General features: G+C 40.3%; 1 protein-coding gene across 2 annotated transcripts; it reads right to left on the minus strand.

Moving 5' to 3' along the window:
- LOC134650972 (acylamino-acid-releasing enzyme-like) lies at nucleotides 1–24,658 on the minus strand. 2 transcript variants are annotated; one of them, XM_063505935.1, is made up of 14 exons: nucleotides 24,587–24,658; nucleotides 23,698–23,909; nucleotides 22,650–22,819; nucleotides 21,033–21,181; nucleotides 19,358–19,495; nucleotides 18,752–18,881; nucleotides 17,610–17,743; nucleotides 16,577–16,754; nucleotides 15,721–15,839; nucleotides 14,308–14,455; nucleotides 11,564–11,695; nucleotides 6,997–7,285; nucleotides 1,044–1,253; nucleotides 1–146 (listed from the first exon to the last, which is right to left on the minus strand). In XM_063505935.1, exons 1-14 carry the CDS (start codon nucleotides 24,605–24,607, stop codon nucleotides 47–49), a joined length of 2,130 nt encoding a protein of 709 aa, XP_063362005.1. In that variant the 5' UTR covers nucleotides 24,608–24,658; the 3' UTR covers nucleotides 1–46. The 2 variants fall into 2 exon arrangements, with proteins under 2 accessions (XP_063362005.1, XP_063362006.1); XM_063505936.1 differs by lacking the exons at nucleotides 1–146; nucleotides 1,044–1,253; nucleotides 6,997–7,285 and adding an exon at nucleotides 9,895–10,230.
- Nucleotides 24,659–24,765: the final 107 nt, after the last annotated feature.

The following is a 24,765-nucleotide window of genomic DNA, read 5'->3' on the forward strand; positions in this document are numbered from 1 at the left end:
CATAGGGCATAGCTGCGTATCCGTGACCTAAGTTCCAAGGTCCAGCCTAGGGTAAATGCTCCAGTAACCAGCTGGCGCTGTTGATGAGTTGGTCCATCTCGTGCGGCAGCGACGACAGCGAGTGGTTATCGTCGTACATGTACACTCTGGGGGCAAATAACTACACATCAGAATTAACTAGAATGAGAACGCTATATAGTTATTTCTCTTTCTACATGCGGGTATTTCTGGCTGCATCAACCTAGATTTTACAGTAGTTTTATATGAAATAAAAGTGACATTAAAAAAACTAACGTTACTTTTTGACGATTCATCATGCAATCAAATTTGAACTTTTAACCGGAGTGCTAAGGTTGAAAATCTTTTAACATTATGTGTCCTTGCTTAAAAGCTTACGGGGCGCAAAGTAATTCAACTACATATATTAATTTTTTCCTCCAGGTTTTTCTTGGTAAAACGAGTGAAATAGCTGACTTTAGTGTCTTAGAACACAAAAAACCGGCCAAGTGCGAGTCGGACTCGCGCACGGAGGGTTCCGCACCATCAACAAAAAATAGAGCAAAACAAGCAAAAAAACAAAGAAAAAAAAACGGTCACCCATCCAAGTACTGACCCCGCCCGACGTTGCTTAACTTCGGTCAAAAATCATTTGTTTGTTGTATGGGAGCCCCACTTAAATCATTATTTTATTCTGTTTTTAGTATTTGTTGTTATAGCGGCAACAGAAATACATCATCTGTGAAAATTTCAACTGTCTAGCTATCACGGTTCGTGAGATACAGCCTGGTGACAGACGGACGGACGGACGGACAACGGAGTCTTAGTAATAGGGTCCCGTTTTTACCCTTTGGGTACGGAACCCTAAAAACAACGGGTTGCACTCCGGGAGTGCCGGCAGAAGTGAAAACTCAATGTCCGAATTACAAATTTTCAATCTGTCTAATCTGTCGGTCACGTGACCTGTCGCGAGTTTAACATTTTTTCCCCATAACAAAAAGTGCACAGCGCCGCTAAAGTTTTCACTTCGAAAAAGAATTCCTCACCTCGTCTCAACCCCATTAGCCTTCAGCCTCCGAGCCATCTCGAGCCCCTGATAATGCGGGACCCTCTTGTCCCCTTTCCCCAGCATGAAGGCCGTGGGGGCCTTCACTTTGTGCACGTGGACTAGCGCCGAGCAGCGCCTCATGGTTAGCAGCTCGTCTTCAGAGGGCTGCCCTTTGTCCGTGAAGGGGAAGCCGGCTTCTACTGCACACCTGGATTTAAAAAGTTAAGAGCGCTCCAACAAGAAAAGTCAAAATAATGCAAAATTGATGATATTCCTCGATGACATTCAGTACTTTAGGGTCATTATTAGAAACAATGAGTACTTGTTACGGTAAAAGCGTCTTCTTGTCTTTAGGAATTACTTTTTAAATATTGGAAAAAGGGCTTATTAAATTAGTAATGATTTTTTTTCTGATGGTTGTTTCCGAAAAACCACGTGAAGCACTAAATTGTGAGCTCGTATTTGTAAATGTTGAGAAGTTTACTCTGGTAAAGCTGGCTATTTTGTATTACTAATACCCTGTACATTAGGAATTACTTTTGACATTTTTCCTAAATACCTTTGAGAAAGAGAAAATCGAAGAAAAACAAACTCAATTTTCTCTCCGAAACAAGTGTCAATTCCTACGAAATTCTACTTAATATCGAAGTCATTTTCATACTCAAGCAATCTACAGCGTTTGCTTATACTGATGGTATACATTAGTGTTTATGAAATTCTACTATAATTTTTTGGCAATTTTTTGAAAACGACTCTAATATTACCGATGACGCGCGGTCGTGAGCTCAGTGCCGCGGCAGAGCTTGTAGAGGTAGGACGTGTGTCGGTCGGCTCCGCACGTTTTCAACGGCGACGACGAGGTTTTTTATCATTGTGTGCGGCAGGCGCCGTGTAAAATGCTATACTGTGTGCGTGACAGTGCGTGTATACGGCGACTGAGAAACTTTGATCCTAGTACTGTGTATTTGGTTTTATAGTATAGTATGTAACTACCGGACAGCATTAAAGATATTTGAAATGATCTGATATTTTATAGGTAATTAAAAAAGCGGCCAAGTGCGAGTCGGACTCGCCCATGAAGGGTTCCGTATTTAGGCGATTTAAGACGTATAAAAAAAAACTACTTACAACTTACTAGATCTCGTTCAAACCAATTTTCGGTGAAAGTTTGCATGGTAATTACATCATATATTTTTTTTAGTTTTATCATTCTCTTATTTTAGAAGTTACATGGCATGGGGGGGGGGGGGGGACACACATTTTACCACTTTGGAAGTGTCTCTCGCGCAAACTATTCAGTTTAGAAAAAAATGATATTAGAAACCTCAATATCATTTTTGAAGACCTATCCATAGATACCCCACACGTATGGGTTTGATGAAAAAAACATTTTTGAGTTTCAGTTCGAAGTATGGGGAACCCCAAAAATTTATTGTTTTTTTTTTCTATTTTTGTGTGAAAATCTTAATGCGGTTCACAGAATACATCTACTTACCAAGTTTCAACAGTATAGTTCTTATAGTTTCGGAGAAAAGTGGTTGTGACATACGGACGGACAGACAGACGGACAGACGGACAGACAGACAGACAGACAGACATGACGAATCTATAAGGGTTCCGTTTTTTGCCATTTGGGTACGGAACCCTAAAAATGGCTGAATACAAATGCTTTTGATGACATGTCAGAATCAGAATATATAGGTCTGATGATGGAGCTGGGAGGTGGTCACCGGTACCAATCAACCATGCAACTAAACCACTTCGTGTTTCGGCTCGTTTGATTCGTCTCAACAAGATCTTTGACACAAGATAGGACTCAGGGTCTGATGATGGAGCTGGAAGGTGGTCACCGGTACCAGTCAACCACGCAACTAAACCACTTCGTGTTTGGGCTCGTTTGATTCGTCTCAACAAGATCTTTGACACAAGATAGGACTCAGGGTCTGATGATGGAGCTGGAAGGTGGTCACCGGTACCAGTCAACCACGCAACTAAACCACTTCGTGTTTGGGCTCGTTTGATTCCTCTCAACGAGATCTTTGACACAAGATAGAACTCAGGGTCTGATGATGAAGCTGGAAGGTGGTCAACGGTACCAGTCAACCATGCAACTAAACCACTTCGTGTTTCGGCTCGTTTGATTCGTCTCAACAAGATCTTTGACACAAGATAGGACTCAGGGTCTGATGATGGAGCTGGAAGGTGGTCACCGGTACCAGTCAACCACGCAACTAAACCACTTCGTGTTTGGGCTCGTTTGATTCCTCTCAACGAGATCTTTGACACAAGATAGAACTCAGGGTCTGATGATGAAGCTGGAAGGTGGTCAACGGTACCAGTCAACCATGCAACTAAGCCACTTCGTGTTTCGGCTCGTTTGATTCGTCTCAACAAGATCTTTGTCACAAGATAGGACTCAGGGTCTGATGATGGAGCTGGAAGGTGGTCAATGGTACCAGTCAACCATGCAACTAAACCACTTCGTGTTTCGGCTCGTTTGATTCGTCTCAACAAGATCTTTGACACAAGATAGTACTGAGGGTCTGATGATGGAGCTGGAAGGTTGGCACCGGTACCAGTCAACCACGCAACTAAACCACTTCGTGTTTGGGGTCGTTTTATTCCTCTCAACGAGATCTTTGACACAAGATAGAACTCAGGGTCTGACGATGAAGCTGGAACGTGGTCAACGGTACCAGTCAACCATGCACCTAAACCACTTCGTGTTTGGGCTCGTTTGATTCGTCTCAACAAGATCTTTGACACAAGATAGTACTGAGGGTCTGATGATGGAGCTGGACGGTGGTCACCAGTACCAGTCAACCATGCAACTAAACCACTTCGTGTTTGGGCTCGTTTGATTCCTCTCAACGAGATCTTTGACACAAGATAGTACTGAGGGTCTGATGATGGAGCTGGAAGGTGGTCAACGGTACCAGTCAACCATGCAACTAAACCACTTCGTGTTTCGGCTCGTTTGATTCCTCTCAACGAGATCTTTGTCACAAGATAGGACTCAGGGTCTGATGATGGAGCTGGACGGTGGTCACCAGTACCAGTCAACCATGCAACTAAACCACTTCGTGTTTGGGCTCGTTTGATTTGTCTCAACAAGATCTTGGACACTAGGTGATACTCAGGGTCTGATGTGCAGCTGGAAGGTTGTCATCCCAGACACGAAGTGGTTTAGTTGCATGGTTGACTGGTACCGGTGACCACCATTCAGCTCCATCATCAGACCCTGAGTATCACCTAGTGTCCAAGATCTTGTTGAGACGAATCAAACGAGCATAAACACGAAGTGGTTTAGTTTCATGGTTGACAGGTACCGGTGACCACCTTCCAGCTCCATCATCAGACCCTGAGTATCACCTAGTGTCCAAGATCTTGTTGAGACGAATCAAACGAGCATAAACACGAAGTGGTTTAGTTTCATGGTTGACAGGTACCGGTGACCACCTTCCAGCTCCATCATCAGACCCTGAGTATCACCTAGTGTCAAAGATCTTGTTGAGACGAATCAAACGAGCTCAAACACGAAGTGGTTTAGTTGCATGGTTGACTGGTACCGGTGACCACCTTCCAGCTTCATCATCAGACCCTGAGTCCTATCTTGTGTCAAAGATCTTGTTGAGACGAATCAAACGAGCCCAAACACGAAGTGGTTTAGTTTCATAGTTTACTGGTACCGGTGACCACCTTCCAGCTCCATCATTAGACCCTGAATATCACCTAGTGTCCAAGATCTTGTTGAAATGAATGAAACGGGCCCAAACACGAAGTGGTTTAGTTGCATGGTTGAATGGTACCGGTGACCACCTTCCAGCTCCATCATCAGACCCTGAGTATCACCTAGTGCCAAAGATCTTGTTGAGACGAATCAAACGAGCTCAAACACGAAGTGGTTTAATTGCATAGTTGACTGGTACCAGTGGCCACCTTCCAGCTCCATTATCAGACCCTGAGTGTCACCTAGTGCCAAAGATCTTGTTGAGACGAATCAAACGAGCCTAATCATGTTACTACATGGTTGATTGGTATCCGTGACCACCTTCATCATCATCATCAGGCTTCATCATCAGATGCTTAGTATCAGCTCGTTTCTAAACTTAAGATACAAATTAAAGGTTTTATTATATAGCTAAAATAGTTTCACTATACAACCTATACCATATGCAATGACGGAAAATGAAAATAAGCGAGTACCTAAGTAAGTACGTATAATTTCTTTCTAGTAATAATGACCTACATAAGTATGTATATTTGCACTGGATTTAGTATTTTCGTACCAAATAACATTTTTAGGACTTTGATATTAAAGTACAGTTAGTGTTGTTATGATTGATTTCAATGTGCTTCACGATCGGATCAAAAATGTTTAATCCATCATTGTAGTGCGACCGAGGGAAAATGCGGTGGAAGGGTTCGGCGACCTGAGATCGCGGGGCCTGCCGCAGCGCGTAAAATACCTAAACTCGCTCATCCCCGAAATGTAATAGCACTCTTAACAAGTCGAATTAAAAAAAACGAACAATTTTAATGGCGCTTTCCAAATCAAAATCTACCTTATGTAGTTGTAATAAGGTTATAAATAGTGATAATTAAATAGTGACGTCAACTTATTGATTTCTTCTTTTCTTGCTGTTGTTGTTGTCTGTACATGTTTTGTGATTGTCACGAATATAAATATTTTATGTAATGATACTTGAAGTGCTCAAAAAACAACATTTTACATTTTACAAATACTATGTGTGAGCGGGCAAGGTGCTCAAAAATATCTGAACACGCACCTATTGTTAGAGTGCGTGTTCAGATATGTTTGAGCACCTTGCCCGCTCAGATAAATCGGATGGCGACTGCACATAGTATTTGTAAAATGTAAAATTCAGTAAAAATTCTAATATCGTAGTGTGAAATTCACTTTCGGTTTATTTTTAAAGAGTTACTCATCCTTGTAGCTAAACTATTCATTATACAAAATATCCACTATAGATCCTACCGACTGCGCCATATTATATGAATATATACACCTAGCCGCAAATTTGCATGGCCACTTTATGAATGAATTCATTCATAATGTGGCAATGCAATTTTGCAGCTCACTGTAAACACTGCTGTGAAGCGTATCGGGTTCACAATATGTACAGTCGCCATCAAATATATCGGAGCGGCCAAGGTGTTCATAATACCTGAACACGCACTCTACCGCCTTGACAATAGAAGCGTGTTCAGATATTTGTGAGCACCTTGGCCGCTCCGATATACAGGGTTATTTTTGGACCGTTAGCCATATTGTGCGAGGTGATTAGGTAGGCTATACTGAACAACTTTTTCTATGGGACCAACTGCGAAATCACAAACATTTTCTTGGCCGTTTCATACATTTTGGTCGAGTGGATGTTGACGTTTTCTATGGGAAAGCCAAATTTTTTTTTTGGGATTTCGGGGTTGGTCCCATAGAAAAAGTTGTTCAGTATGACATACCTAATTACCTCGCACAATATGGCTAAAGGTCCAAAAAACGGCCAAGTGCGAGTCGGACTCGCGCACGGAGGGTTCCGCACCATCAACAAAAAATAGAGCAAAACAAGCAAAAAAAACAATCAAAAAAACGGTCACCCATCCAAGTACTGACCCCGCCCGACGTTGCTTAACTTCGGTCAAAAATCACGTTTGTTGTATGGGAGCCCCACTTAAATCTTTACTTTATTCTGTTTTTAGTATTTGTTGTTATAGCGGCAACAGAAATACATCATCTGTGAAAATGTCAACTGTCTAGCTATCACGGTTCGTGAGATACAGCCTGGTGACAGACGGACGGACGGACGGACGGACAGCGGAGTCTTATTAATAGGGTCCCGTTTTTACCCTTTGGGTACGGAACCCTAAAAATGACCCTGTATCTGATGGCGACTTTAGATTGTGAACCCAATACGCTCACAGCCACTCACCCATCAGAATTATCAGCGTAATGCCCCTTCGTGGCCATATCTATCAAAGGATTCCTCATCACCACACTCCTAAACCTCCCCGGCCACCGCCCAGCCAAGTGTGCCACCAGGAATCCCCCATAGCTCCCTCCGAGAAGAGAAACGCTATCTATGTTCCTTTCTAGCACGTCGGAGAGAGCGAGAAAGCAGTCATCGACGTCGATTCGACCGGTGTTGGAGAGTAGGCAGCGGACGCTGGCGTCTCCGTGAGCGGTCGAACCTCGGTAGTTTATGCGGAGTGAGGCAAAACCTATGGGTAATGGATATAGTAGTCGCCTTTTTGATATAGCTTTGAAGATGACCTTTTCTGATAAGACTTCTCGTAAACGTTTGGTATAAATAAGAGATGATAATTCGTTGATGGTTGTGTTTTTTTTTAACCGAACAAATCTAAATAAAGGATGGATGTTGTCTTTGTCTTCACAAAGACAACATCGTAAGAGCGGTTTCGCACGAATCCGATCCGAATCCGTGAAAATATGGTCCGAAGTAGCCGTAGAACTATTTCTATGGTAATTTACGCACACCGTCATCCGATTTCGGAAAGAAATCAGACGGATCTAGTACGTAAATTACCATAGAAATAGGTCTACGGCTACTTCGGACCATATTTTCACGGATTCGGATCGGACGTAGTGCGAAACCACCCTAAGACCGATGGATAGTAGGAATGGAAGAGACGCACTGGCTAACAAATTTAAAAAAGAATTTTAACTCCAGAAAGCCGTGACGAGTGACGAAAGACAGAAGAGGCCTTTGCCCAGAAGTGGGACACAATATAGGCTATAAAAAAAAACAGAAAACGATTGAATTAAAACCTGTTTCACTCCCGAAGGTAACACCGACTATACTATGAGAAATAGCACTGTATTTGAAAAGCTCCTGTCCACCAGTCCTACATCGACCGAGTTCCGAGTACATAACCGAGTTCCGACTAACTAATGCATAGGTCGTACGCCTCCGAGTACTGTCCACTCAAATGCGCCATTAAAAACCTTACGATCGAAATACCAGCCAGGCAAAATTTATTTGCATCCACCTTGAACTTTGTAATGGCGTCTTATTTTCTTAGCGTCGACGTTGAACTTTGTAATGGCGTCGTCCGTTGCTAACTTGCAATCAACTATTGAGCAGATTCATTTACAACGAGCTGAATGTCACTTTATGTGATATACACAAACTTGCAAGCATTGATCATATCTGAAAGAATTATTTATAAAGGTGCCAATGATAGACCAACTCACCAGTCAGGTATATCACTAGAGTTGAACATGCTAGCGACATCTATAACCGGGTTCCGACTGACAACAGCATAGTAAGTCTCCGGGTACTGTCAACTCAAATGCGCCACGAGGAACCCTCCATGCGAACCACCAGCTAAACATATTTTCTTAGTGTCGACGTTGAACTTTGTAATGGCGTCGTCCGTGGCGAGCTTGCAATCAACTATTGAGCAGATTCATTTACGAGAGGAATGTCGCTATATGTAAGATACACAAACTTATCAACGCAGTATTTATCATATCTGAAAGAATTATTTATAAAGGTGCCAATGATAGACCAACTCACCAGTCAGGTATATCACTAGAGTTGGAACATGCTAGCGACGTCTATAACCGGGTTCCGACTGACAACAGCATAGTAAGTCTCCGGGTACTGTCCACTCAAATGCGCCACTAGGAACCCTCCATGCGAACCACCGGCTGAACATATTTTCTTAGCGTCGACGTTGAACTTTGTAATGGCGTCGTCCGTTGCTAACTTGCATTGCAATCAACTATTGAGCAGATTCATTTACAACGAGCTGAATGTTCGCTTTATGTGATATACACAAACTTATCGATGCAGCATTTGATCATATCTGAAAGAATTATTTATAAAGTTGCCAATGATAGACCAACTCACCAGTCAGGTATATCACTAGAGTTGAACATGCTAGCGACATCTATAACCGGGTTCCGACTGACAACAGCATAGTAAGTCTCCGGGTACTGCCAACTCAAATGCGCCACTAATAGGAACCCTCCATGCGAACCACCGGCTAAACATATCTTCTTAGCGTCCGCGTTGAACTTTGTAATGGCGTCCTCCGTTGCTAACTTGCATTGCAATCAACTATTGAGCAGATTCATTTACAACGAGCTGAATGTTCGCTTTATGTGATATACACAAACCTATCGACGCAGCATTTGATCATATCTGAAAGAATTATTTATAAAGGTGCCAATGATAGACCAACTCACCAGTCAGGTATATCACTAGAGTTGAACATGCTAGCGACATCTATAACCGGGTTCCGACTGACAATAGCATAGTAAATCTCCGGGTACTGTCCACTCAAATGCGCCACTAGGAACCCTCCATGCGAAACACCAGCTAAACATATTTTCTTAGTGTCGACGTTGAACTTTGTAATGGCGTCGTCCGTGGCGAGCTTGCAATCAACTATTGAGCAGATTCATTTACAACGAGCGGAATGTCGCTTTATGTGATATACACAAACTTATCGACGCAGCATTTGATCATATCTGAAAGAATTATTTATAAAGTTGCCAATGATAGACCAACTCACCAGTCAGGTATATCACTAGAGTTGAACATGCTAGCGACATCTATAACCGGGTTCCGACTGACAACAGCATAGTAAGTCTCCGGGTACTGTCCACTCAAATGCGCCACGAGGAACCCTCCGTGCGAACCACCGGCTAAACATATTTTCTTAGCGTCGACGTTGAACTTTGTAATGGCGTCGTCTGTTGCTAGCTTGCAGTCAACTATTGAGCAGATTCATTTACGAGAGGAATGTCGCTATATGTGAGATACACAAACTTATCAACGCAGTATTTATCATATCTGAAAGAATTATTTATAAAGGTGCCAATGATAGACCAACTCACCAGTCAGGTATATCACTAGAGTTGAACATGCTAGCGACATCTATAACCGGGTTCCGACTGACAACAGCATAGTAAGTCTCCGGGTACTGTCCACTCAAATGCGCCACGAGGAACCCTCCATGCGAACCACCGGCTAAACATATTTTCTTAGCGTCGACGTTGAACTTTGTAATGGCGTCGTCCGTGGCTAACTTGCAGTCGAGTACGTCGGCCGTGCCTACGCGTTTCGGTAGGAAGGTTACGCCCTGTTCGCCTGCGCCCACGGAGCCGCGGTAGTTTATCTGGAGCACCGCGAATCCTGGAACAGGGTATATGCATTGTAATAGTGCATCAGAAAATTTGGATTCATGGGTTTCTGCGGGGGTTTAAAATGTAGCTTTTATTTATAAAATTAACCAACATTTCCTATACATGCATTATATAACTATATCTTTAAAGAAATAAATAAAATAAGTATTTAAACATGAATATAAGAATTAAAAGCGTGCATATACCCTATTTGGATAAGCGGCGCAATAGACTTATTCACTTAATTTGTAACCGAAACTGAGAACAGAAAACAACCGATAGGAAATTATATGGGTAAAAAAAACTAATATATATTTCGTTATCGAAACGGAAGTCTTATCAGAAAAGGACAGCATATAAAATAAGGTTAGAGTCCGCCTTAGTTAAATCTGTAGTAGTCATAATAAACGACAAAATTAAAAAGATGCGGATTTGTCAGTTATGGATGGAGTTATGGATGGTCCAAATAGGTAAAAAAATAGTACAAAGTATAACTGACTAAAGAGTATTCAAGCCATTTCTAATCAGATTAATTACCAGACATTTAGGGCCGGTACAGACGGACTGCACCTTGCAATCCAACTGCAACTTTAATGGGAACTACACGCCGACCTTGCAGTTGGCTTTCAGTCAACGTTCAGTTCCCATACAAATAGCAGTCGGGTTGCAGTCCATCTGTATCGCCCCTTAGTGGTGGTGAAATATAGGTACAAGGGCAACATTTGCTTTTCTAACGGGTGTTTTTTTTAGAGGTTTGGTTTTTAAATTGGCATAACTGTTTCTAGTGATTGTCAATTTAACAGTTGGCGGGATATTTGTGGTCAGTACGTTTTGCCATTTTCACAATGAATAGACTTACTCCAGTACAACAATTGCAAATTGTGCAAATTTATTTTGAAAATCAAAATCACCATCAATTTATTGCGAAAAACATTCGATGAGCGCATAATTTCCCGTAATGGACCTGTGAACTGGCCTCCACGATCGTGTGATCTCACACCTATGGATTACTTTCCTTGGGGATATGTGAAATCACAGGTCTACGCAGATAAACTATTGACGTTGGACCACTTTGAAGCCAACATTCGCCGCATTATTGCTAATATACGGCCCCAGTTGCTCGAAAATTGGACTTCCCGATTACGCTTCATTCGACGAGCCAGCCGTGGCGCCCATATGCCCGAAATCATTTTTAAGAACTAATGGCATAAGAATATCTTTTAAATAAAATCAATACCACGATAATAAAATTTGTTTTTACATGTTTTATTTCATTTTGAATTTGTATAACTTTAAAAAAACACCCTTTATATACAGCCTGTTGTAACAGGCTAACAACTTACCCAGCATGTTGAACAAAGCCGCCTCCAACGAGTACGCATTAACGAAGCCAGAGTGCGGCCCGCCGTGCGGCCACACTATTAGCGGTAGTTTGTCGGATGACTTCGGAGCGAGGTACAGCGAGGTAAACGTCTCTGCGAGTAAACTTGTATAACTAAACTTAGCTTCAATTTGTATATATTTAGTTTTAGTACCTAGCTAGTAAGAAAAATTTGCATGCTTCTTCAAGTGAAATGTACGCCTCCAAAATTATTGTCCACCTATGTCTATCACTACATTTTTGCAAATAAATATATCTTTATCTTTATCTTTAAATCATTTACTTGTGACTAGTTGTGACACAAGTGTCAAGGCGGAAACAGTGGCTCAGGTTGAACAGTGGCTCAGTCGTCCAATTATCGCCTCTCTCGTGTCACAGTCACGGGGTACAGACAATGTTGTGAATAACGCTTATTTTTAGGCTTAAAGACTCGAGCCCTCAAGACTCGTAAGTCTTGAAGACTCGACTATATTTGAGAATTGTATTTATTTATTTTATGCGTATGGGTGTAAGAAATTGTCTTTGCCGCCTTTGAGGCGTTAAGCCTCGAGGGTCTTAAGGGTTCGAGTCTTTAAGCCTCAAAATGAGCGTTATTCACAACATTGTCTGTACCCCGTGACTGTGACACGAGAGGGGTACAGTCCCGGCTTTTTTTTTACTGGGCCACTGTTCCCTCCATGACCCTACCTACCGATGTGTCGAAAATCTTCCAAAATTGCGAAATTTCCACATAGAAATATTTCTGATATTTTTTGCAAGTGCGAAAGACATTTTAAGGTATGTACCTTCACTGTCATTATCAGTGATCGGAATTGGTAGTGCCATTTCACGGGACTTCGGTGCGTAAGCTTAGTATGGATATACCTTTTCACCCCGAGTTTTCATATTACCTACTTCAATAGGGATGTTGAATTTTATAACAAAATCTTATAGCAAATGAGCAGTTTATCATAATAATGTGGATATTAAAATAAAATACGGAAATATTACAAAAATACAGGACCAGAAAGTTTCAAAATTTAAGTTTTTTTTAACTTCCAAAAACGATAAAAGTAAGGGTACCATTCGATTCCTTACATTTTATCAAAAAAAAATATTGTACAGCAACTATTTACATAAACGCAATATTTCACGGACAAAAACGCAATTTTCTTGTTTTGTCCATACTTCAAGATGGGATCTCAATGACCTTGACGTCACGTTCACTTATCCTTTTGTGAGGGGCGTTTCGCGAGTGAATTGCGACTGTCGGACTTTGACTATAATTTCTGACTTTTGTGTTGCTTTAATGCAATGGGTCCCATATAGACAAATGATCTTAAAAACAAAGCCGATCGATTGATACCATAAATGAACATTAGTCCTGTAGCCTATTAAAGACATACCAAGAAATATTTTCGTGAAAAAATAAGAGTCTTGGAATCCCGAGTCTTATCCATGTTAAGTACAATGTTTGAGGCCATTGACCCCAAATGGCACTACCTATTCCGATCATTGCAAATGATCCTAAAAACAAAGCCGATCGATTGATACCATAAATGAACATTAGTCCTGTAGCCTATTAAAGACATACCAAGAAATATTTTCGTGAAAAAATAAGAGTCTTGGAATCCCGAGTCTTATCCATGTTAAGTACAATGTTTGAGGCCATTGACCCCAAATGGCACTACCTATTCCGATCATTGGTCATTATGTATGACATGCACGTACAGTCGAGTTCACACACGTCTTTGCAAGCCAATGTTCCAAAAATATAATTACACGCCTTTAAAACACTAAGAATAAGGTCGTGTAAATATATTTTTGAAACGTTGGCTTGTTAAGATGTTTGTGAACTCGTCTGTACATCAAGCGACGTTTTTAACCCTTTAAACGCCACAGGTATGTATGTTAGTATTATTATTTAGTCTTTAAGATATGTCCAGTCACCTGCAATAATATGTTACTCTTCGAAGGCCGCAAAAATATGTGACACGCTCTTATGGCTCTACAAATAAGATCGTGTCAGATATTTCTGCGGCCTTCGTAGTGTAACATATTATTGCGACTGTACTAAGTAGGTATCTGTGACATTTATGATTTTTGGCTTCAGTTGTCTGATAATTATTTTTATACTAGCTTTTGCCCGCGACTTCGTCTGCGTGGAGTTAGTAATTTGGGTAGCTTATTTTTACCTAATCTGCTTTTTAACAATTCCCCATACAAGCTTCCACCCCCTTTTCACTCCTTAAAGGGTGATTTTTGGGATAAAAATACCCTATGTCCTTACCCGGGACTCAAACGATCTCCATACCAAATTTCAACTAAATCGGTTCAGCGGTTTAAGCGTGACGAGGTAACAGACAGACAGACACACTTTCGCATTTATAATATTAGTATGGACATAGAGAAATAAGTAAGACAAGAGTGCTCACTCCATACATCAGTTCAGACTATTAATTTCAGTGTTTACATCTAGCATCGAGTAGTCGAACTATCAGTACTGCTACTTGACAATAGATGTAGCACCGACCGGAAAGTCTTATCTCAATAGCATAAGACTTTCCGGTCGGTGCTACATCTATTGTCAAGTAGCAGTACTGATAGTTCCGCTACTCGATGCTAGATGCTAATAGTCTTTTTGGTACTAAAACTGATGTATGGAGTGAGCACTCTATGTATTTTTTTCTCTATGGTATGGATTAAGGTACCTAAGGATCTACTTACTGACGGGATCATCAGTGTTCTCATGTTTATGGGTCAGGTAGTGTACGGTAGAGCTAGCCAGCGATTCTGGCACCTTCACCGCTTCGCTCACGATGCTCCATTTCATCTCCCCTTCCTTCCCAGCGCCTGGCAATATACCCACGTATAACTGCAAACATATGGCATTGTGAAAAGGTGCGAGTGATAAATATACAAAATTAATTGGGCAAAAATTAATACATAAAAAAAAAAAAAAAAAAAAATTATATTGGCCTTATTTTTTTTTATACCACTTAGGTGGCAAACAAGCATACGGGCCGCCTGATGGTAAGCAGTCACCGTAGCCTATGGACACCTGCAACTCCAGAGGTGTTACATGCGCGTTGCCGACCTTTTTTTGAAAACCTGTACACTCCTTTGAATAATTTTACGGTTTAGACTCACTGCCTGTTAGTGCTTGAGAAAGGAGACCTAGGCTCTCCGAAACATGTCGCGCGAGTGACTAAAAACAAGTGAGTCTAAACCGTAAAATTACACAATGTTATGTTAGTATGTCTCACAACAGATTAAATTCGAATCAATTGGGCTCTACAGGGAAAACGATTTTAAATCGTTGAAATTGCTCAATTTTCTAGAATGATTTCAGTTAATTTTACAAAAATAATAAGATCGTAAACGTTGAATAATTTTACGGTTTAGACTCACTTGTTTTAAGTCACTCGCGCGACGCGGCGTGCCGCAGTACGCGATACACCGCCGTCGTGAACGCTGCTCGCACTGTTAGTGCTTGCGAAAGGAGACCTAGGCTCTCCGAAACATGTCGCGCGAGTGACTTAAAACAAGTGAGTCTAAACCGTAAAATTATTCAATGTTAGTATGTCTCACAACAGTTTAAATTCGATTATCGTAAACGTTGATCAAAAATACCCGCCTGCGAGTTAATAGCAAATTAAGCAGCGCCAATGCCTGATAACCGCGTGAGGGGTTAAGGAAAAATGTTTTCACCTCAGCAGCTCGAACAAGGGTACTTTGCTACTTAAAAACAGTGAGCAAAATCGCATTTTGCTCACTGAGTGAGACAAAATGAGCAAAATGCGATTTTGCTCACTGTTTTTAAGTAGCAAAGTACCAAGGGTTCGAGCTGTTGAGGTGAAAATTTAATTGTTGGTATATCTTAACAAAACATGAGTGAATAGAGGTAAGTGATGAAGAAGGAATACATTTTTCGGGTTCTCTAATATGTTCTCACTGCTGAGGTGAAAAATGTTGTGTACTACACGAGATCAAAGTTATTTACATCTCGTGCGCTTTTGAGTCCCTTACTACGCTCAAGATTCTAAATTCTATTATAGAATCTTTCGCTTGCACGGGACTCAAAATAAGCACTCGAAGAAATATCAAACTTTGATCTCTTGTTGTACAAATAACTATTACCTGTGCCGGCGTCAGCATGTCGGAGAAAGAAGCAAGGATGACGTCATTCTTGACATCCAGCACAGAGAGTGAACCTTGGCGGGAGGTGGGGCTGGATATCTCAGATACCTTGCCGTTTTCTGAATAATAATAAAAAAATGTTTTATTAGTATTACACCAAAGAGCAAAATAAGTACATACCTACATTACCTACCTATCATTGAAGCGCTGGTGGCCTAGCGGTAAGAGCGTGCGACTTGCAATCCGGAGGCGGAAGCTCGTACCAATGACTTTTTCGGAACTTATGTACGAAATATCATTTGATATTTACCAGTCGCTTTTCGGTGAAGGAAAACATCGTGAGGAAACCGGACTAATTCCAATACGGGCCTAGTTTACCCTCTGGGTTGGAAGGTGTGATGGCAGTCGGTTTCGTAAAAACTAGTGCCCACACCAATTACTGGGATTAGTCCAAGCGGACCCCAGGCTCCCATGAGCCGTGGCAAAATGCCGGGACAACGCAAGGAAGATGATGACATTTCCTATCATTTACGCTACATCTATTGTCAACTAGCAGAACTGATAATGTCCGCTACTTGACGTTAGATGTCGACTACAAATAACTCGCGTTTTGGTAAGAACACTGATGTATGGAGTTACTCCTATAGCTGGTCAACCAAATCTTGTCAGTAAAAAAAGGCGCGAAATTAAAATTTTCTATGAGACGATATCCCTTCGCGCCGACATTTTTCAAATTTGCCGCCTTTTTCTACTGTCAAGATCTGGTTGACCAAGTATATTTCTTTATGCTACTTATATTTCTCTATGCTAGTACTATTATTTATTCTGTAGTAAAACCCCCAAAATGCCAACTCACCAGCATCAACAGTATAAGTTTTCACGTCACAGACGCTGGGCGTACTGAACACGATCCTGGCGCCATCTTTGGTAAAGCAGTTCTTGGGAAGGCCCTGGTTGTACAGCCCGTAGAACGGCTTGTTCTGGGCCGTGGATATTTCCGTTTGTACTATGTCTATTATTGGTGATGCTCCGGTCTGAAACAAATATATTTAATTCAGATTATATTAATGCGTGTGAAGTGTCATCCATTTTGAGAAATATCAAAAAACAAACACCTACAAAAATATTCTAAAAAGTTGCCGCACCTACTCGCAAAATTTCACGAGAATCGGTCAGCGACCTGTAAAGTGTCATTCAATAGAACTTGCTAACTATGTAAACTAAAGTTACTAGTAAATTGACATTCAGTGTCAATTTTAGTATGGCGGTTTGTTTACATAGTTAGTAAGTTCTATTGAATGACACTTTAGAGGCGAACATTCGAAAATACGAAAGGATTTTTGTCTAAGCTGAAATGGAGACATTCGCTCCGCGAGCGTGACCAGCACCACTTCTCGGTCACGATTGGATCGCCAATAAGTGTAAGGCCTGAGTCACTGACAATCCAACCTCTAGACTGAGCTTAGGCCAATTCTTTCATGAAACCGATGCTGCCAAAAATACGAGGGTGCGGGGGGACGAGGTGAGCGAATCCCGTGCCGTGATTGGTCCGTTCAAAGACACGGACCAATCACGGCACGTGATTGACTCGAAGATGGAGTAACGCTACCGTATGTGTGGCAGAGGGGGTAGCGCGACTATGCTATGTCTAGAGGTTGGATTGTCTGTGGCCTGAGTGGACGCTCGAGTTGGGCGTGCAGCGGGGCGGGGCGTGCGGCGTGCATGTTAAACAAATGCAAGCGTATAGGAGCGGCCTTAGTGCACGCTGCTCACATCACTTGTGAGTGCTACGCCACGCTGCACGCCCCGCCGAACGCTCCGCTTCGAGCGTCCACTCAGGCCTTACACTAAGTGGTTGACCGAGGTCAATTAAACCAAAGGTCTCTCACCTGGCCTTTCCTCTTGATGACCAAAGCGTGGCAAGCGTGGTGCGGGCCGTCAGCAGCGCGTTGGAGCCAGACCAGGTCGCCGTTCGTCCTGAAACGCGGGGAGCGCACCGCCCTATCCTCTGCTGACAGTTTACCTGAAAAAAGGATTAATAGGCTACATGACTAATTTTTTTTTATGGTATCAATCGATCGGGTTTGTTTTTAGGATCAAATGTCTATATGGGACCATTGCATTAAAGTAACACAAAAGTCAGAAATTGTAGTCAAAGGCCGACAGTCGCACTTCACTCGCGAAACGCCCTATACAAAACGGCCAAGGGCCGTGACGTCATCGCCCATCTTGTAGTATGGACAAAACAAGAAAATTGCGTTTTTGTCGGTGAAATATTGCGTTTATGTATATAGTTGCTTTACAATATTTTATTGCATGAAATGTAAGGAATCGAATGGTACCCTTACTTTTATCGTTTTTGGAAGTTAAAAAAAAACTTAAATTTTGAAAGTTTCAGGTCCTGTATTTTTGTAATTTTTCAATATTTTATTTTAATATCCACATTATTGTGATAAATTGCTCGTTTGCTATCTATTTTACTAGATTTTGTTGTAAAATTCAACATGTGTCATCATCCCTATTAAAGCTATAGTTCGTTTTTTTTAGCATTAGAAATAAGGTAAACAATCTTGACGTCTTTTAATTGAAAAACACGTTTTTAAAATAAATAATGGCAAATATGTAACAATTATGAATCTAATACGATCATTTATATTCTTCTGCTTTCATAAGTAATAGTTACTGATTTTTAAAAAGCGTTTTTCAATTAAAAGACATGTCAAGATCGCTTACCTTCTTTCTAATGCTAAAAAAACGCAAATAAAAACTCTTTTTCTATTTTTGTGTTGAGGACTAAAGTATGCGTTCCGGTATAAAGTTCATCTTTAGTAGTCTAATTTTTAAAACTACAGCTTGGACAGCCTGGAGATTGGACGCTCTTAACTGTACAGAATACTACATGTTATCCCTGCAGGTACAAACGGTTAACTCCGAGTTAGTTGGCTAACCCTGGGACGTGTCCTAATACCTCTGTAATTTTTTTTAGGTATACACTGAGCTGGCCTGCCTCTGTTAAATCTTTTATACTTACTAAGCTGACCGTCCAAGGTCAAGTCGAAGATGAAGCTGGGTCGGTTGGTGCAGAAGATGAGGCCGAGACGGCGAGGCTCCGTCTCCCAAGCCACGCCCACGACGCTCCTGCCATCTGGCGCGAAACGCACCTTCAAACGTAACACGTATTGTTTCAATAGGGAGTATTACTGCAATGTTTTGCCGCCAGAGTACAGCACTAGCGACTTAAGTATACCATAGAGTAACTTATACATACTGTACCTACCTTAAACTGTTTTTTTGACAAGTTTTCACAGACAATAAAATATGACATTGATACATCAAGGCGGTTTGTTTACAAAGGGCCTACCGGGACACGCGAAATCGAAACTCGGCTATCTGCCTCTTTATCGCTCGAATATGTAAGAGTGATAGAGAGGTTAGATAACAAAATTTCGACTGTCTCATTTGCGGTAGACCCTTAGATTGTGACTTATTGTGGGAGTGGCGCCCCCTACGCAGACTTTCGCGTAATATTCCCTATTGAGGAGGTAAGAGTTAATAAGGAGGGCAACGATGGAATTACAATGGAAATACAATGTCTATCGTAAAATCCTAATCAATATTAGTATAGACAGATACACACCTGGCCTGGACAGCAGCTTTCAGGCAGCCCCTCTAGCACGCTGAAGGCTTCAGAGTCGATCTTACACACCACGACCACAGAGAGGTGCTTGCCGACCAACTGCTCGCCCCAGTCTTGTCTGTACACGTACTCTTCACCCTGAAAAACAAACCAAAATTTTGTTATTAGCAGTGATCGGGGATTTCTATGCCACACCGCGGGATATCAAGTCGAAATGGTAATATGGATACGCCACTTGGCCCGCGATAGGAACAAAACTGTTCGGAAAGTAAACGCTATTTCGGTGTTGGTAATTCGTTTATAAAATAAAGGACTGTAAAAAACATGGGTCTCGACTCGGTCGTTGAAAGGCAATGCAAAACTGATAAGGTAATGCGAGCTTAGTGGTTTTATTGATATATTCAATTGATCTGTAATCAAATTTTCAATTATTCATATTAATAATATATGCAATGCATGATTAATTGATTAACAGTAACATGCCAAAACAATCTCCTATATCGCACACGAATCCCGAATTCCCGCGGCATATCCATACTAGCATAATGATTGAGGTCATTCACCCCAAGTGGCATAGAAATCCCCGATCACTGGTTATTAGCACTAGCATTTGGATTTTTTTTCCTAGCCTATCTGAGTGTCCCACTGCTGGGCAAAGGCCTCTTCCCTTGATTTCCACGACTCCCAGTTTGGTGTTTCCTCTGGCCGGTTCTACAGGAAGTTGTCCAGGTCATCCCGCAGGTCATCCCATCTCCGTTTGGGCCTGCCCCGTCCACGTCCCGCTCCCGGCTTTGGAATTACATACTCTTATTTCTAAGTCCAGTATCCAGCCAGCGGCGATCAGCGACTATAGCGTTGGGAGAATTTTTGATTCGTCGCCGAGTGTTTTCTCTTAGATAAAGTAGATAAAATACTTAGATGAGCAATACGAGTAAGTATATGTGCGTTCCTTATTAGTATTACGCAAGAAAATAGACGATCACTAACCGCTTTATCGACGCTGGTTGGATGACGGTACGCCTAATCAAAAGTAACGCTATGCGTTTAAATCTCATAACTAAAAGAGTACCCATTTCAATAGAGAGAAACTAAACTTGTTCGGACAATGCATAAAAATATCTTCTGTTACCTAGCCTTGTATTTATTACTATATATCTATTAGGTACTTGCTTACTAAACTAGCATCGTCTTTGCCCAGCCTTTCTTCTTTCAATACAATGTTGACCGAGATACCTATCTGTGGTAATCCATACTCCATACTAATATTATAAATGCGAAAGTGTTGTCTGTCTGTCTTTCTGTCTGTCTGTTACCTCTTCACGCTTAAACCGCTGAACAGATTTAATTTAAATTTGGCAAAGAGATAGTTCGAGTCTCGGGGAAGGACATAGGATAATTTTTATGTCGGAAGTCATCCCTAAAGAGGGTGAAAATGAGAAAATTAATGAAACGCCTGTTACTTGGTGTAAGCAATTAAGCATATTATACTCCAAATTATTGCCATTAGTTTTATACAGGCGCTATACTTACTCTAACTGCTGAAACTAATTCCACGCAAACGAAGTCGCGGGCAAAAGCTATTAGTATACCTATATTCCCCTAAAACGTATGCGTCGTAAGTTCAAAAACTTACCTAATTTTTGAATCACAGAAGTAGATAATTAGGTATAAGTACCTTTTTCGGCGCAGGGTCGCCTCCACCTGATTTGGACGCATCTTCTGCTTTGTTTCTCTTGATATAAGGCTCAGATTTCTTCAATTTTCTTTCAGCTACGTAAACTACCGCTGTTTCGTCTTGGGACCAATCCAGGCTACCAAATTCGGCTGGAAAACAATATCAATGGTAAAGCGAATACTACGGCGAATATGGCATTTAAAAGTTTCCGATCAGGCCAAACCACAACTCGTTTCAACCACAATCATTTTGGTGCGTGTTGGTTTGGTAAAAGTGACAGTATCTAGTTCTGATAAACATTATCAAAAGTTTGTGGTTTCACACTTTGACACCATGAAGAATTAAAAAAAAGCAACAACGGTTGCACTCCGGGAGTGCCGAAAGAAGTGAAAACTCACCTCACTATGTTACCAACGCCCGGTAACACGACACATACCTTTAGCAGAGGTATTCTATTTATTTATTATATATTATTATCATTCTCAAATAAGATCACACTTTTTCATTGACATGTTTATTTACATACTGCAATGACAACGTCAAATTATTTGAACATAGGTAAAGAGTCTTGAAAAGGAGTCCGCAACATAAATGTCAAATAACATTGAATTTTTCTTTATTGATTTGCCATCTAAATTATGAGTGGCCATCTAAACCTTGCGCCCTTTACGGTCACGTGATCACCTTACGCCCCGCCCCTTAAGGTCACGTGATCGCCTTACGCTGTCTCGGAGAGTTTATCATTTTTTTCCCAACCTCAAAAAGTGCCCAGTGCCGCTAAAGAAGTTTTCACTTCAAAAAATAAGTTCCTTTCACATTTATATGATATAAAATTCCTTTACATGATATAAAAGAGGTGTTGTCAGGAAACCAGACTATTCTGATAAAGTCTAGTTTCCTCCTGAGATCCTTCTCAGTCAGATGGCTGAGATGGCATTTGCTCTTGTAAAGACTGCTCGAGATAAGTTTATCAAGTAGACCTCAGGCTCCTTTAACCCTTAAATGCATAGTGTTGCCAAATGTCTACAAAGCATTAGACAGCTCACAGATTAAGGGTTAAACAAATTCTATTTGTTCCTGTATATTATTTCAATAGTAAAACTAATAAATTTTCCGAATTATTTCATAAATTTACGCAGTATTTTAATTTATAAAAATTACATGTGTTTATAGACGAAATGTCGGAAAACTTGGAAAAACCTGGAAGTTGATGATTTTTAGTATGTGATTTTGGGCCGATTTTTCGGGGTTTGTAATTATTTTATATTTACAAACTTTATCATAGGAACATCATAAATAGTATACCTTTCTGATGGCAGTTAAGATTTTTCCTATACCCCTTTCTAATAATAGCTATATATTTCCAAAAATATGATTTAGCCTATGCAACTTATAACACTGATTTCGCAGTGAAAATCGATGATATAATTTTTTTTACAATTTTTCCTAGAAACGGCAAACAATTATGTGATACATATATTAATTTCGGGCAAGAAGAAAAAATCATGCATTTAAGGGTTAACAAGCTGTGGCCGGGAATGGCCGGGATGATCCTAAGAAAATTACGATTTGACTATAATATTTGACTATATATATATTTAAATAAAGATAACTTACAGTCAGCATATACATCTCCATGTATATCCAACGCAGTGAGATCAATACAGTTAGTCAGCCCGGCGTTCAGCCTCCAAATCTCTAAGTACTGTTTCTTAGTATCCTTGTTATCTTTTTCCTCTCGGATCACAGCTTTGAAAGTCTCTTTTGGTGACACAGCCGATAAAAGTCTGACAATTAAGAAATAAGATATAGGGTCATTCCACGGCAAGTGTTATGCAAGACACCATTTTATTGCACAACTGACTAGAGATGCCACGAATATTCGGCAACGGTATTCGGCCGAGGGAGGGGCCGAATATTCGATATTCGGTATTCGGCCAAAACCACTATTCGGGGCATCCCTACAACTGACCCTATACACAATTAGGTTCTTATTAATTTCCTATGACAATAGGATGCCATCATGGAATGGTTAAATAAGCAGAAAAACATAATATACAAGTCATATTGTGATTATAATTGCAAAAAGTTAAAATTTCATACAAAATATTCAAAAAACAATATCACAACCTACATACAATGCAAACAATAGTCCCACATTTTGTCTCAACAAATAATATTCAGTTTACAACTGCTTATAATGTGTTTTACCTATGTAATATTTGCACAATGAATAGCAAGTGAGCTCTACATTATTTAAATTGTTTTATCATAGCTGCTTGTCTGATACAGTTTCATTCAAATATTTGCAATTAAGGTGGAGGGGGGCAATTTAGACAAATTATCTTCCATGTTTTACATTATTAACTAGAGTGCCATATTTATTTATTTAAACTTTATTGCACAAAATATATACAACAATGTACAAAAGTGCGGACTTAATGCCAAATGGCATTCTCTAATGGCATATATGTTCAGATAGCGAAAAAGATGTGTTGTGTGTGTTGTGTGTGACTCTAGTTAATTAATGTAAATGTACTTTGCCTCCCTGCACCTTATACAACTACAGTAACTAAGAATATTCACACAGCAAAATAAAGTCAAATGCCAGTAGTTACACGGAGCAACAAATTTTAATCATCCAGCCTAGTCAGATTATACTTACTCATTACTAATATCCACTCCATAATCAGTTCTAGAAATAACTTTCAAATTATCGTCCAACACATAGTTGTACTGATATTTGCTGTTCTTGCCTTTATCAATGTTCCGCACGGACTGCACACTGGTAATCTTATTGGCGGCATTATTTAATCTCCCTGCAGCAATGGCAGGGATTTTGGACAATGTTTTGTATGCATTTACTATTGTCTCAATCTGAAAATTAAATATCAGACGGTATATTTATTTGCACATAAGGCTGGGAGCATTAAAAACCAGAATAAACTATACATAGATATTGGAAGATATTTGGCCTGTAGACAAGGAAATAGTCTATCCTCGGACTTAGAAGCAAGATGGCCCTTATTGGTACTGCTGCTATAAAAACTAGTAATTATGTTAAATTATTAGAATTTGTAGCTAAGCAGTCCTGGGCTTCTCAGCCACAACCTGTGGCTGACTGTACAACCGGGAAAATGCTTAAATAAGAGATAAAAAAGATATTCTAGACATTTTAATTCTAAAGGTAGGTATTTTAAAATAAAACAATTGAAAACTACCTACATGCAATGCTATATTCTAGTCCCAATATACTTTAACCAGGCTAGAACTAAGTTATACATAGGGAGAGGGACTTATTAAGAAAACGATTACAGTGAGGATTTTATAAAACAAAAGTACTTCGCTAGGTTATGTTTAATCAAGTATTTATGAAGTTGTCACACCTAATATCAATTTAGAAATGTATTGGTAAAACGCTAAACATCCTTGTACCCTTCAATTATTATGTTTACATACAGAATAAATTTGCAACTCTCCGAATGAAACTAAGACATTTATATTTTACTTATCTATCGGAAAAATTATATTAGAAATAAGAGAACGTTACTTACCTGGGAAGACATTTTCATCATTACACGACCACTGAAGGTATAAATAAATACTATATGTATTGTGAATATTGTGATAACGGCAATCTGGCAATGATAATGATAAAACTTGCTTTGTAATTTATAATTTTGATCAAGTCAGCTGTGTGTGAACCGAACTGCCAGCCGGCTGTCAAAACAAT

This window comes from Cydia amplana, chromosome 9 (genome assembly GCF_948474715.1).
Source record: "Cydia amplana chromosome 9, ilCydAmpl1.1, whole genome shotgun sequence".
NCBI lineage: Eukaryota > Metazoa > Arthropoda > Insecta > Lepidoptera > Tortricidae > Cydia > Cydia amplana.

Bases quoted from the DNA above. Each gene is read 5' to 3' on its own strand.
- LOC134650972 (XM_063505935.1), bottom strand. From the start codon at position 24,607: ATGATGAAAATGTCTTCCCAG. The intron at 16,755-17,609 runs GTGAGAGACCTT...TATTTGTTTCAG, and splicing joins TCATCAAGAGGAAAGGCCAG to ACCGGAGCATCACCAATAAT. The intron at 14,456-15,720 runs GTAATAGTTATT...ATATGTTTGCAG, and splicing joins ACATGCTGACGCCGGCACAG to TTATACGTGGGTATATTGCC.